The sequence below is a fragment of the Crocodylus porosus genome, unplaced genomic scaffold, assembly GCF_001723895.1.
Source record: "Crocodylus porosus isolate Cpor-Errol unplaced genomic scaffold, CroPor_comp1, whole genome shotgun sequence".
Lineage (NCBI taxonomy): Eukaryota > Metazoa > Chordata > Crocodylia > Crocodylidae > Crocodylus > Crocodylus porosus.
In genome coordinates this window covers 25,617,485-25,631,462 of record NW_017728906.1, presented here as the reverse complement: position 1 = coordinate 25,631,462, position 13,978 = coordinate 25,617,485, and the positions used below count along the sequence as shown (strand labels likewise).

Here is a 13,978-nt window from a genome sequence, read left to right as displayed (position 1 = left end):
AGATTGTCAGGGCTGGCTGACTTGAAGGTATCCAGCTTCTCAAGGTGTTCCTTCATGAGGTCAGCATTAATGGAGGGCAAGAGATCTCCCTCACCCAGACCTCCCTGATCCATAGTGGGCATGGGCGTCCCATGGGACTGATTAAAGACCGACGCAAAGTACCCATTTAATAGGTTGGCTTTTTCCCAGGCTTCAGTTGTCAGTTGCCCCATACAATTGTATGTGGTTCAGCAGGGGTCCAGTGTTGCCCTTGCTTTTCCTCCGGCTCCCCACATATCTGAAAAAGGACTTTTTATTGTCCTTGATGCTCAAAGCTAGTTGGAGTTCAGTTGCAGCCTTGGCTTTCCTGATTTGCTTCCTGCAGGACCAGACCTGTGCAGAATAATCCTCCTTGGAGGTGAATCCCAGCCTCCATCTTTTGTAGGCCTTTCTTTTTAGCCTCAGGAAGTCTGCTAGATCCCTGGAGAGCCAAGGGAGCTGCTGTGCCCTTTTGCTGCCTTTCTTCTAAGATGGAATAGAATTAGCTTGTGCATTGAGAATTGCTCCCTTGAAGAGCAACCACTCTTCTTGAACTCCCCTCTCCCTGGGGTCGTGGTCCATTAGGGCCTCACTGACAAGCCTCCTGAGCTTGTCAAAGTCAGCTTTCCTGATGTCAAGGACTTCCATGTTTCTGACTGACTTGCCAGCTTTACGGCAGATGATGAAGGTGATCAGCTCATGGTCACTGTCACCCAGCTTCCCATTGATCACTAGATCACCAGTTAGGTCATCCCCAGTACCCAGTACCAGGTCGAGCAGTGCTTTACCTCTCATTGTCCCATAGACTTCTTGAGTAAGGTAGAGGTCATCCACACACAAGAGGAAGTTTTGCGACCCCTCGGATGTTGCTGAGTGATCCTCCCATGAGATGGGTAATTGAAGTCATCCATGACAATCATGGTCTTGGAGCATGAGGCCTCAGCCAGTTCCTGGGTAAACTCCTGCTCAAGCTCTTGACTTTGGGTGGGAGGTCTGTAGTAGACTCCCACCGTTGTCCACTGGACAACATGCTGTGCTGTGTTCCCCATGGATTTTAACCCAGAGGGTCTCCAGTTGTCCGCCCTGGTCACCAATATTAGCTTGCAGGGACACATAGCTTTCCTTTAACATAGAGAACTACACCTCCACCTCTTTTATCTACACGATCCCTCCTGTACAGGGTATAGCCATCTATACCCATTGTCCAGTCATGGGTGGAGTCCTACCAGGTCTCATAATTATGATGTCATAATTATTTGCATTAAGCAGGAGGACAGGTACCTACTGCTTATTCCCCAAGACACATTATACAAACTGGTTTAAGTGACTGGAAGCCAATTTAAACCTGCAGCAGCCAGGGGGAGCTCTAGACTCCCCATGGCTGCTGACCCATGGGCTGGTGGGGAGAAAAAGGCCAAGAGAAAGCTGTCTCATCGCCTAATACAAAATAGGAGGGATCCTGATGTGCACAGGGCAGGAGAGTTGCTACTGCAGAGCTTCCCCATCTGGGGCAGATCCCAGACAGCTTCCAGTTCCACAAAGACTCCTCTGGGACCTAATCCTCCTCCTCCCAGCTGTTTCCCAGTCCTGTGATCCAATTCTGCCCTCCCACCCACCCCTAAGCTGTTTCCCAGCTTCCTGCCCTGATCCACCAGTGGGGCAGCTAGCAAAGTGCCCCCAGTTGGGTGTGCATTCCCCACTGGGCAGGGGCTCACTGCTAGCTGGCCCTTTGATAGGACAGCTCCTTGCCATCGCTGGCTGAGCAGTGATTCCCCTCCCAGATGGGGGCTCACTGCTAGCTGCCCCACTGATAGATCTCCAGTCTCAGCGCTGCTCAGCTCCCTGTGGGAAGCCAGGAACCCCAGAATGCTGGGATGGGAGGGAGCAAAGATGGACCTGATTGCTGTCCTTATTGGCTCCTAGTTTCTGTGTGAGCTAGGAGCTGACCAGTGCCAGGACCAGGATGCCTGCTGATGTGGCTGACCTGGAGCAGATTTGTTCCCAGTGAGCATCTGCACAAGTCCTACTGCACAGTATCTACTAAACTAACTGCAAAGTAGACTAATGTACATTGTAGTATCTTATTAGTACTGTTACTTAGTGATGTTTTACTGCACAGTACATTAGCCTACTATGCAGTAAAGTATCTCATGTAGACATACCCACAGGCATAGAAAAGTTAGAATTATGTCTATGCTACTTTCTTTCCAACTCTGGGTCTTGCAGCAAAAAAACAAAACCAAAATTAGAGACCAGAAATAGTCTGAAGAGCTTAAGACCAGCAAGTAGCCTCAGTAGAGCTTAAGAGCAGCTGCCTCATGAGAGGGAGGAGAGGATGGATGCTGAAGTTGTTCCAAACTTTTCAGGGATACTACTGACCAGTCTACTCTACCTACAAGTTTGTTCTCTAGTGCCCCCTGAGAAGTGAATGGATTAGGCAGACTCAGGATCAAGAGGGAAGTCATATAGAGATATCTTAACTGATTTTTCCAAAATTGCACATCAAGCCCATGCCAGAAAAGCAGAGAATTAAATAAGAGAGCCCCCTCCCCCCACTCAGTCCCACACTAACCCTGAACACTTTCTTCAATAGGTAAGCATGTAGTCACAATTTTAGAAACTTCCAAAAGTCTGCTTACATCTGGATGTGGTCCATTATATTAATGAATTATATTTAAAAAGTAGAATATAAAAGCAGTCATAATTCAACATAATCATGGCTTTTCTTCTTTATTTAAAGAATTGTCTGTAGTTTCTGAGTACTGGTCAGAGCTCAAGAGCACAATAAAAGAATTTCTTCCGAAGAATACCATGAAAACTTTCTGAGCACACATGATCTACATCTTGTCTGTGCTAGATATGTTCATTCATCTTGAATCAATGAATTTGGAGAAGCTGAGAAAATGAGGTCCTGAATCTACACAGTAAAACATTAGTAGAGCAGCAAATTTCCAAGAAAGCCAGTTGTTTTGTTATCTTTTTTTAGGACTAATGAAATAGAATAGTATGCCATAATTACTTTTTAATGCATCAGTGAATGTTCAACAGACTATGGATCAGGATGTGCCTGTTTTCATGTCCATTTCTAGGTTTTTGAAATCAGCAAGATATGTATATATGTTCCAATAAATAATCCAATAAGATAATCTAAAGAACTAACAGCAGTCAACTAACTTGTTATAATATCCATTAAATCAAGAAAAATAATTGAAATTCTGACTCAAAAAAATTGGCTTAAACTTGATTTCAGGTAGTGAAGAAAGTATTAGGAACTACAGAAAAATTGAGGGGAATAATCTACAGGTTTGGCACCTGTAAGCCAGAAAAATGAGAGGGGGACTAGGCATCTCTACCTTCCTTACTTTGAGAAGTAGAATAGGTATTAAAAATGTCTTTGGTGCATATTTTGTGACCATTGGAGAAATGACAGAATATGTCCTATTGAAGAATCTCTTAAACCAATCTAATTAAAACTAAGTGTTTCAAGGTATCATGATCTAAAAGGCCAAATAGGATACAGGTCAATAATGTAAATTAATGCCCAAACTCATAACTTCAATGGGTCATACTTTATATTGGTAAAAACAGGCTGTGTTCACTAATGAAAACAAGCAAAAACTCAGTGGAGTTGCTTTGTGGCACTTTGGCATCTTTTACAAGTCAAGCAGGGAGAATGTACCATCTGCAGTTCAGGGCAGAATTTGATTCAGTATATCTTGCTATGACTCTTAGCCTCCTGTGACTGCCTGGAAGGCCAAGTAACTGATAGAATACAATTTTTAAAGTGCATAGTGTGTCATTATAGGAAGACAGCCTGAGAAAAAAAGAATTGGATAGAAAAAATGGCCCATAGGACAGGTATTCATTTCAATCATGAATTTCATTTTTAGGAAATTAAAAGTGAACTGTCTGGTGTTTTAATGTGCATGCAACTACAAACAGGACCAAATATAAAAAGACTCAGTGGGCGTGTCTAACCATGCACCTATAAGGTGAAGTAAGACCATTAATGTTGTATTAGTTGCCATATTTAAGACATATTAAAGATGGGTCTACATGTGCCATATTTAAGGCAATTAAGGATGGGCAACTTAGGGTGATTTAGCACTAAATTTGATACCTGCATAAAGCAAATATCAAATTTAGGCCTGATTAGTTAACTCATCATAATCCACGTGTATATGTGGTACAGCACTTTAACACTATGTCAGCTGTGTTGGCCACAGCTGAGCCTGGGGGGCCACACACTGCCACTTGACAACACCGGGAAGTAAAAGTTTGGGGTACTTTTGCAGCTGCTAGCATCTCCTGCCCAAAGGCAAATGCATGAGGTTGCTGGTTGGGCAATGCTGTCCCTGCAGTGGCAGGATTCCTTGCTTTCCACACAGGATTCAGGTACCCTTAGAAGCCAGTGCTGGGGCTCCCACCTGAGACAGCAGATGGCTGGTGCTGCATCTGAACCCAGCACACAGTGTGGCTTTCCCTGGTCCAGCTACCTCCATTTCAGGCAAGCACCTGGCTTCCCTGATGGCAGGACACTCCTGGGGGCTCTGCTCAGCTCAGCCAGGGCAGGCTGGGCATCAAGTCCCCACCTGTGTAGCACCCAGTCTACCCGGGCTGAGCCAAGCAGAACGGCCAGGAGTATCCTGTCAGCAGGGAAGCTGGGCACTTGCAACCCCGTGCCTCTGCCTCAGGGTGGGAAAGATGCTAGTGGCTGCAAAATCACCTGTCACTTTTACTTCTTGGCAGCGGTGCTCTCATCTGCTGGGAAAGAAGGAACAAGGGAGCAGATTAGAGTTGACCATAAGGGGAGCTGTCCAAAGTTCTGACTAGGGCAGGCTGCAAAGCCATGTTAAGGTGCCTTAAGTCATCCACGTGTAGACACACACCTTAAGTTAAGGTGCATTGAGTTTAAGCATGCATAAATTAATGTGTAGATGTGCCTAGTATTTCAGGAAATACATGCTAGTGACATAATTGTTTCTGAAATAGTTTTCATTTAGAGAAACAGAACAAACATCTGAAAATCTTATTTTATTTTATTTTTTTTGCTTCATAGGAATGTCAATACATCATCAACCAAGTTATCCATTGGAGGTGATTCATTTGTAAAAATCACTGAAGCAGAAAACCACAGTGTAATAATGACACCAAGGTAAGGACTGATGTATTATTGTCACACAAAGGATTAAATGAGGAAGGTGATGATAATAATAAAGATAATACCTGTTAGTACTTTGCTTAAGAGATGGTTGACCTAATATTTGGGGCACTAGACAGGAAATATGAAGGTCTGAGTTCCACTGTTTCTTTACCACTGATTTTTGTGATCTTTGGCTGAGATTATAACTATGTCTGCATATAGACATTTGGTGAAGTCAGCAGGGAGGTTAGATCAAGTTAAAATGCCCACCCAATCTAATGTAAGTTGGGGTGGGGTGGGGAGGGCTACCACAGGGGGCTGGTGGAATCAGAGGGGCAAGCAGGCTCAGAGAGGGTGAGGGGGTCTGGATGGGGATCAGGGATCAGTGGGGCAAGCTGTGTTCATGGTAGAGATTTCAGGGGAAGCCAGGGTCTACAGGAGGGATCAGGGAAATTGGGGACAGGAGGCATCCATTGGGAGGCTTGGGGGTAAATGGTGGTTGGGAGAGTCTGGGAGGGTTTGACAGGATCAGGGGGGACTCATGGAGTCCACAGTGGGGATAGGGAGGCTCCCTTTCCCACCACCTAGGACTACGGGTTATATTTAGCCCTCCATCCCACCCATCCTTCTAAATCCCATCCATTTTAACCTCCCTCAACCTCCCCAAATATCTGTATACAGCCTATGTGTTTGGTACCATCTAGTACTAACTATGGCCTCTTGGGGCTTCTGTGTTTAAAAAAATACTGTCATGCATACTTATCACTTTTCATTCATAACTCTCTTAAGTGTTTTAAAAGAATGTCAATATTATTATCCACATTTGGTAGATGAAGAACAACAGCCAAGAAAGTTTTATGAGTCCCAATGGAGTGATCTTTGCATTAGGCCATTCTTCTCATCTATGTAAAATGCTTAGGAAAAACTAAAAGTTCTGGTGGTTTAAGATCAGTCCCTAAAAGGGCACTGACAAACATGTAAATGTTTAGTACAAACCATAAATGAGCCAAATCTTTCTCTTCCCAGCTGGATATACTTTAAATGGCCCTAATGAAAATGAAATGAATGTTTTAGGGTTCTTTCCCAATTCTTTGCTCAATGAAATTGAGAATGTGGTAGATTATATCCTAAACACTAATGTCTCTCACTGTAGATTATAGCAAATGTGTCTCTGTCATGTCCTATATCTCTGTCATGACTATTAGCTTTTTTATAAACAGATTTAGGAGTTAATGGTTACATAGTATTATATTCATAAGAGGTCCTAAAGGTTTAGGCCCACCCAGAAATGAAGAAATGATCAGCTCAGAAAAATGCATCATGGTCTTTTGGCTTCTCCACAACCAACTGACTGTGACTGTTTTTTTTTAATGGATTGGAGACAGATCTATTTGTCATCTGAACTGGGAACAAGAAAGGTGGACACCCATCATCTCCCCAGTTCTGTCCTCCATTTTTTAGCTGCCATCCTGGTTTTTGTTATGGACTACCTCCCTTTCAGAATCAACACTGAATACTAAACAGATGGAGGGCTCTTTGGTCTAGGATATTTTCATTTGAAGACAAGAGAATCCAAAACAACCACCCTTGACCTTCAATATACTGACAGTTGCCTCGTCCTTCTGCATGCTAGGCACATCTACACAAGACGCTTTCATGCTCAGTAGAGAAAATTATTATGCAGTAAGCATCCATGTCTATCCTTGCAGATGCTTTTACTGCACAGTAAATTGCTCTACTCTTGAGTAAATTTGCTATCTGCAAATGCAAGTAGCAAATTTACTTACAATTAGTTACTGTGCATGTGTAGACACTGAGCGGGAGCAAATTTGCTCTCAGTCAGCCCCATTGCAAGGGGGCCAACCTCAGGCTAGACTCAGGGCCTCAAGGCTGGGAACCTCTCCTGCTCCAGGGCTGGATGGGCTCTGTACCTGCCCCAGAACCAGGCCTTTAAAAGCCTGAGCAAATACTGGGGCACTTTCTGGCAGCCTATGGCCACTGCATCTCCCAAGACAGGCCCCAGGGCAGCTGCAACAGCCTGCCTGCACATCAGCTTCTGGCACTGCATTTCCACACAACTGCTAGGGCCAATGCTGCAGACACATGTCAGGCCTGGAAGCACCTGGATCCACCTGCAGTCAGCTTGTGGCTTCAAGGTTCCATGGCAGTGGGCCCCAGATAACCCACAACAGCCTGCCTGGACCCTGCCCCTGGTGTCTGGCACTGCAGCCCAACATGCCTGTTTGTCCCATGCCATGACCCTGTGCTGGGCACTGCAGGCAGCTTCCCAGGCCCACCAGCACTGGGGAAGGAGGGACAGGGTCTCTTGTTGGGAAAGGAGGGAGGAAGGGGATATATGTCTGTGGATGGGAATAAACTGCTTTTGGAGAACTGTCCACCATGAGCATGGTGCTGGGGTGTGCAGTGGGGCTGAGGTCTATAGATGGCTGTCCAGGCAGGCTGCAACAGGGGAGTGCAGGAGGAGGTAGTTGGCTAGAACCTCTCCTAGCATCCTGGCCCCTGCTGATGGGTGTCCACCTTGCAGGGGAGCCTGCCAGGGCCAGCACCATGGCCAGCAGGAGCCCAGGGTGGTGGACATCATTAATGGGGCAGAGGCTGGAATAGCCATGGCACAGGGAGGGAGAAGCTGAAACAAGAGAGCCACCTCATGCTGTATGCACACTCTGCACACTGCTCCCAGCCAGAAAAACATCTGACCAGGGAGCAGCATGCAGGGCTGCCTTTTAAAGATGGCTGCCATCTACAGTCATCTATGGCCAGAGCTTCCAGCACCCCCTGGTGTAGGCAGAAGCCTGGTGCAGGGCCGCAGGGAGCAGGAGCAGTCTTCTGCTAGGAGCAGCAAATCTTCTCCCATGTCCCTGCATGTGTAGATGCATGGCCAGGAGAGTTTACTCTAGAGTAGTTTACTCTAGAGTAAAATGCTCCCAGATTATTTGCACGTGTAGATGCGCCCACTGAGGAGAACCTCTAGACTGCACTAAATTTCTTTTCAGAAGCCTACTGAACTTTGAACTTCTCTTTCAACACTGATAAATTTAAAGTTCTCTATCAGCCTGCTCCAGGCCAGGAATATGACCTGTCTCCTCAAATTGTCACCGAGGCAAAGATCCTGGAGGTAGTTAAGATCTTGCCTTATCTCAGTAGCTACCTCTCTCAAAAAGCAAACACTGATGTGGACATCCAGCACAGAATTCAGTGTCAAAATGCCTCCTTTGGGAAATTCCATTAGTGTTTTTTTATTGCTTGCAATCTCCAGAAAGACACTAAGATCCAGGTTTACAATGCAGTCATCATTCCCATTCTCAGGTGACGATCACCCTCAAATTGAGGGATTGCTACTGATCATGATGGCTATAAAGTATATTTAATTTGCTGTCAAATGTGTTACCCACTGTGAGAAGACTGTTACATTTTATGCTATAAGCACACTGTGTAACTCCCAAATATTTATCAGTCTCACAGGAGGCTGTAATAAATTAACTTTTCCAGCCATTTTCCATCTTTTTTTATAACAACAATTGATATATTTTAAAGAGCAGTCTCTGATTTCAAGATGTCTTCTGTTAGGCACAGAAAAATGAGGAGAGCAAGAGGACATGGAAAAGAACATTAATCCTAATTTTTTTACAAAAATAGATTGCTTGCATAGTGAAAGATATGGATAGGGATTGCTTTATAGGGTGAGACCATTATATCCTAAGGAAGTTGTTCAGTAATTGATTGAACAGATGATTAGAATGTGCTTATTTTAAAATTGACCATGGACCAGTATCCATGGACCAGTTCCAACATTTTGCATTCAGATGTTATTCAGACAAAACTCCTGAAGTCAATGGGAATGTTGATTGATTAAGGACCGTAAGATCAGATCCAGAAATAAATCTACTATTCTTGTCTGATTCACTTGGGTTCCTGGCAGAAGGATAACATTTGTATTGGGCAAAGTCTTACCATAAAGGCATTGCTGAAGTGTAGTCCTAAACAGTTCTTAGGACAATATCTCCCCAGCAAGTTTGTTACTAACAGTTCATAGCCACAGATACCTCCCAAGAGGAAAGAGTCACTAGTTTTATAATACGTTAGTGTCTCTGCCCACCCCAAGAGCCATTTATATTGTGACAAAATTGCCATGGAGAATGAATGGGGGAAAGGCTATCCACATGTGTTTTGCCTCTTTAGTATCTCAGTGGGAAAGCAATGCAATAGATTGTCCTCAGCTACACAAGTGGTAGCCAGGGGAATGATAAAGGGGAAAGCAAGTTTAACACCAGGCTCCAAGCTGACAGCTCTGAAAGAAGTCAAAGCTGGGACCTATTTACTTGAAATCCTTTCTGTCATATCAGTTAGTGAGTGCTGTTAGTGGAAAAGAGATCCCAGTGAGCCTCTATCCCAATTCATAGCTCCTGCTGCTGGAAATGGAGAGAATAAGAAATTATCCAACATGCTAGATGTTGCATCAGCATGAAAGCAGCTCTGCACCCTGCTGAATGAGCTAATATGCTCTGTCATGCAGTCTGCTTGTTTGCATAAGACAGGAGTTTTCATCCTTTTTTTAATAAGTGTACCCCTGGGAGCCAGACCCGGGGGAGAGGCGGGCACACTGCCAAACATGGAGCAGTGGTGCGGGGTGGTGGATGGCAGCAGCAGTTGCCGCTGCATGCACATTTCCCTCCCCACCCCACCCGACCAGCTAGGTGGTGCTTGTGTGGCCCACAGAAAGGTGCTGCTGCCCTCGCCCTGCTCTGCCCTGAACCTGCTCCTGGGAGGTAGCGGTGCTCTGTCCCTGCCTGCCTGCGCATACTCCCTAGGGCCTTCCCAAGTACCCCTGGGGATACATGCAACCCCGATTGACAACCCCTGGCATAAAGGGTAGATTGTTCATGCATCTTCTGCATCCTGTTATACTGATGTATAGTACTTTTATGAAGAAGTAATTAATTCACAAAAGTTCCTAGGTGTTACACATTTCTGCAGGATCAGATATGTTCCCCTGTCACATTTCTGCACCATCGTTACCAACTTTCCTGGCAGGTGACTAAGTGCCCAGGAGGGGTTGCATGGTCTGATGAAGTATATGGAAATTTGGATAAAAACAACAGAATTTGGCCCTACCTTTGTAAATTACATTTTAGGGATTATGCAGAAGACTTGGAATAGAATGAGGCTGAAATGCAGAAATTATAAAATAATGGTAAATTACAATATTGGTTCAGATGTTGTTGTTACTGAAGAAATGCTTATATATATATACACACAATACACACACACACACACACACACACACATATAAAATCACGCTATTTTAATCTGTTTAGAAAAAGAGTGTAGAAAAACTTGTGCTGTAAACTCATCCTTGGCTGACTTCCTGTTCTGATATATTTTTGTGTGTATCAGATTTAATTGGTGGCACAGGCACTGTCCCAGTGCTCAGATTCATTACAAACTAAGGAAATAATATTAAAGCCTCTGGGTATCAGAAATGCTTGAGTAGTTTTGATCTGTGGTCTCTTGCTCTTCAGGGCTCTAGTTTTATATCTTTGCTAAATAATTCTTAAATTTCTATGTGATATGTGCCCACATATAGTCTACACAGTGCAGCAGCATCTCAATAAAAAGCTACACAGTATCTAACTTATTTAAAAATTCTTTGGTTACACTGATCTCTAGTGGCAAGACTTTGAAAACACCTAAAAGTCATCAGAAAAAACAGTTGCTTTTATTTTTAAAATGTTATATAGGGAGAGTTTGTTTCTCTAAAACGTTAGGCTACTCATTACTATAATATACAGTGTTTAATTCAGAGTCCTTCAAAGGGGTAACTCTGTATGCAATAGCCATGTCTTATATTTCCAATAGGGAAAATATATACTTCAGGATTGGGTACGGCAGCTAAAATACCATATATTACTGGTGTACTATTGCTGTCAAATAAGAAAGTTTGGTTGTGAAAAATAAGGTTAAATGAAGCTCATGTAGTGTTATCCAGTCTATATCCAGTTAACTGATTTGCCTGTGTTTTTTATTCTAGCAAACAGTGTCTCAATAATTTAGTGATTCATCTGCAGTGTAACAATAAACGTAAGTAAATATGAAATAATTTAACTTTCAAACTCAAATTATTCCAGTCCAGAAAATCCATGTATACATGGTATCAGTGATTTTAGTGGCAAAGTATAAGAGGTACTTGTACATTAATTAAAAACAGGAACATTTTGTGTTCTTTGAAATTACAAGAAAGATCAGTCGAAGCCCAAAACAATTATTCAAGAGCTCCCATATATAAAGGATGATTTGTTCTAATCCCAGTTTTTAAATGGAAATCTTGGACTCATCTTTAAAAAATGATCAACTCATTTCAGATTCCCCCCACCTCCCCTTCTTTTTTTCTTTTTTTTATGCTTTGTACTTTTAGCATGTGGAAAAACACTGATAACTCAGAAGAACAGTGCAAGGATTGTAGGAGGAAATGATGCCAACATAGGCGCTTGGCCTTGGATAGTCTCACTACATTATAATAACAGACATTTTTGTGGAGCTTCCCTTGTCAGTGATGAATGGCTGGTCTCAGCAGCACACTGTGTATATGGGTAATGTTTACTTTGTCCTTGAGTTAATACATCAATCATAATGACCCCTCCTCACAGCAGATGCAAGTACCCTGACAGAACATGGTTTGCACAGAGCAATTCTTGTACTTATATAGATTCCAACTGCAGAAAGGGGGCCTATGTCTGGATTTTTAATACTACAAGATTTTTTTACAGCTGCTAAGTAAATTTTCATGCTTAAATTATTTTGTTTTTTAACCACTGTTACTGTTTATGCGTTTCCAAACTTGAAAATGAATTATTTAATGGTTTAATAGACCCATCAGATAAATTATTCAGATCAAGTTCTTGAAAATCCTATGAAATAATAAAACCGCTTGGAATGCCATTAGTGGAAAGTAACTGGAATAAAAAGGGCAAATGTGTAACGGATTCTTGACATTTCTGGACAGGTGGTTAGCCATGTTAGTCTGAAGTCATGCAGAACATAGGGCAAGGTGGCACTTTAGAGACTAAAAGGTTCATAGAGGCATGTGTTTTTGTAGGCAACACTCTACTTGTTCAGATGCTTAGCCTCTAAGAGCATTTTTACACATGCTGTGGGAGCTGGAGGGGGAGCAGAGCTTCAATTAGAGTAGCTTCGAGAACTGGTCTAATTAAAGCATTGCTGCATCTCATGTATCAGTGTTCCCATGCTTTAAAATGGCAGTGGGGGTGCTTGAACTAAAGCTCGTTTGACAAGCTTTAGTTCAAGCACCCCTGCCACCATTTTTAAGTGTGAGGATAGGATATTGATACATTAGATGCAGGAGGCTGTTGGAGTATGGCAATTGCCAGCACATTGGAGCAGCCTCCATGCTCATGTATAGGTGCCCTAAGATGCCACTCTGCCTTACCTTTTGCTTGATATTTCTGTAGCTTTTTCAAACATTTCTCTTGTTCTTTTCCTTCTTCCCCATTTAAAGTTAATATTGTGATGATCTCGTGTACCACCAGGTCATGGTTTTGTTCCAATTTTTACATCAGAAAGTCTATAGCAATATGAGGATAACATGAAGTCAGTGATATGGACACCTGAGAACCCAGATCATCATTTAATTATGATCTGCATTGTTATTAGGCAGTGGAGACAGGCTCGTGGTTCTTTCACTTGCTCATAGCCACATTTCTTGAGCTATAAGAATATATATACATTTTTATACAGGAATATATAAAAAATAAATACATTTAAAAAAATGGAAAGCCATGTGTGTTTAAATATATGAAATTGACACTGAAATATTTATAATTAATCTATAAATAAGGGGGTGCTTTCTTTACACACTTCCAATTTAGCTTGTTGTGTAAGGAATGTTATTATATCTTATCAAGGTAGATTCCATGTTGTCTGAAACGTGATTGATCTGTACTGATGCACAGATCAGCTCAGAACAGGGTCTCCCAGTATGAATAGCTATTCATTCTTAGTGGTAGAGACTTCTCAGAAATGTCCTCTGCTAGAAGTCTTTCTAGAAGAAGGAACACTACAGACATTCAGCCTGCAGCTGCCCCCTCTCCCCTGCTCTCAACCTCTTTCCCAGACTGAGGAGTGGCTTCTCTAATCCTCCCATTCTTGGAAAGCGGGGAGTGGAGCAGCAGGGATAGACTCCCTAGCTGCATCCAGACAAGGATGGCTGTGCAGTATGTGGTGCCACAAACACATCTGCAGCACCACACACTGCACACTCAGATGTTCTCCGCGCTGCAAAGGAGCACTGCCCATACATATACAGCTCAGCTTCTTTTTTTTTTCCCCACAGGTATTTTTGACCCCTGGATATCCAGAGGTCAAAAAATCCCGTGGGAAAAAAAAGCAGAGCTGTACATCCATGGGCAGCGCATGCCTTTCAAATGTGGAGCTGGGCCACCCAGAGTCGCTCTGTGGCTGCCAGTCAGGCTCTGTGTAGCAGAATTGCTACTGCTGCAGCTCTGGGAGGACCCCAGAGCCCCAGGTAAGGCTGTTGGAGTCAGCCCAGGGCTGGCCCCAGCCTTCCCTACCCCACCCAAGGTAACTTGCTGTGCACCAAAGCACGCATGGCATGGGTGTTCCCTGGGGATGTGCAGCAGCAGTTCAAGGTGCACCACCACTACTTATTTCATAGACATCAGGGCTGGAAGGGACCTCGGGAGATCGAGTCCAGCCCCCTGCCCAAAGGGCAGGAAGTCAGCTGGGGTCATAGGATCCCAGCAAGATAAGCATCCAATTTAC

At 43.5% G+C, this 13,978-nt stretch overlaps 1 protein-coding gene across 1 annotated transcript in view; it reads left to right on the top strand.

Moving 5' to 3' along the window:
• Positions 1 to 13,978, top strand: part of TMPRSS15 (transmembrane protease, serine 15) — a 99,465-nt gene that overhangs the window by 75,947 nt on the left and 9,540 nt on the right. Inside the window, exons 21-23 of the mRNA XM_019528765.1 lie at positions 5,078 to 5,173; positions 11,211 to 11,260; positions 11,595 to 11,769. Of these exons, the coding sequence (XP_019384310.1) occupies positions 5,078 to 5,173; positions 11,211 to 11,260; positions 11,595 to 11,769 (321 nt within the window). The remainder of the gene's footprint in view (positions 1 to 5,077; positions 5,174 to 11,210; positions 11,261 to 11,594; positions 11,770 to 13,978) is intronic.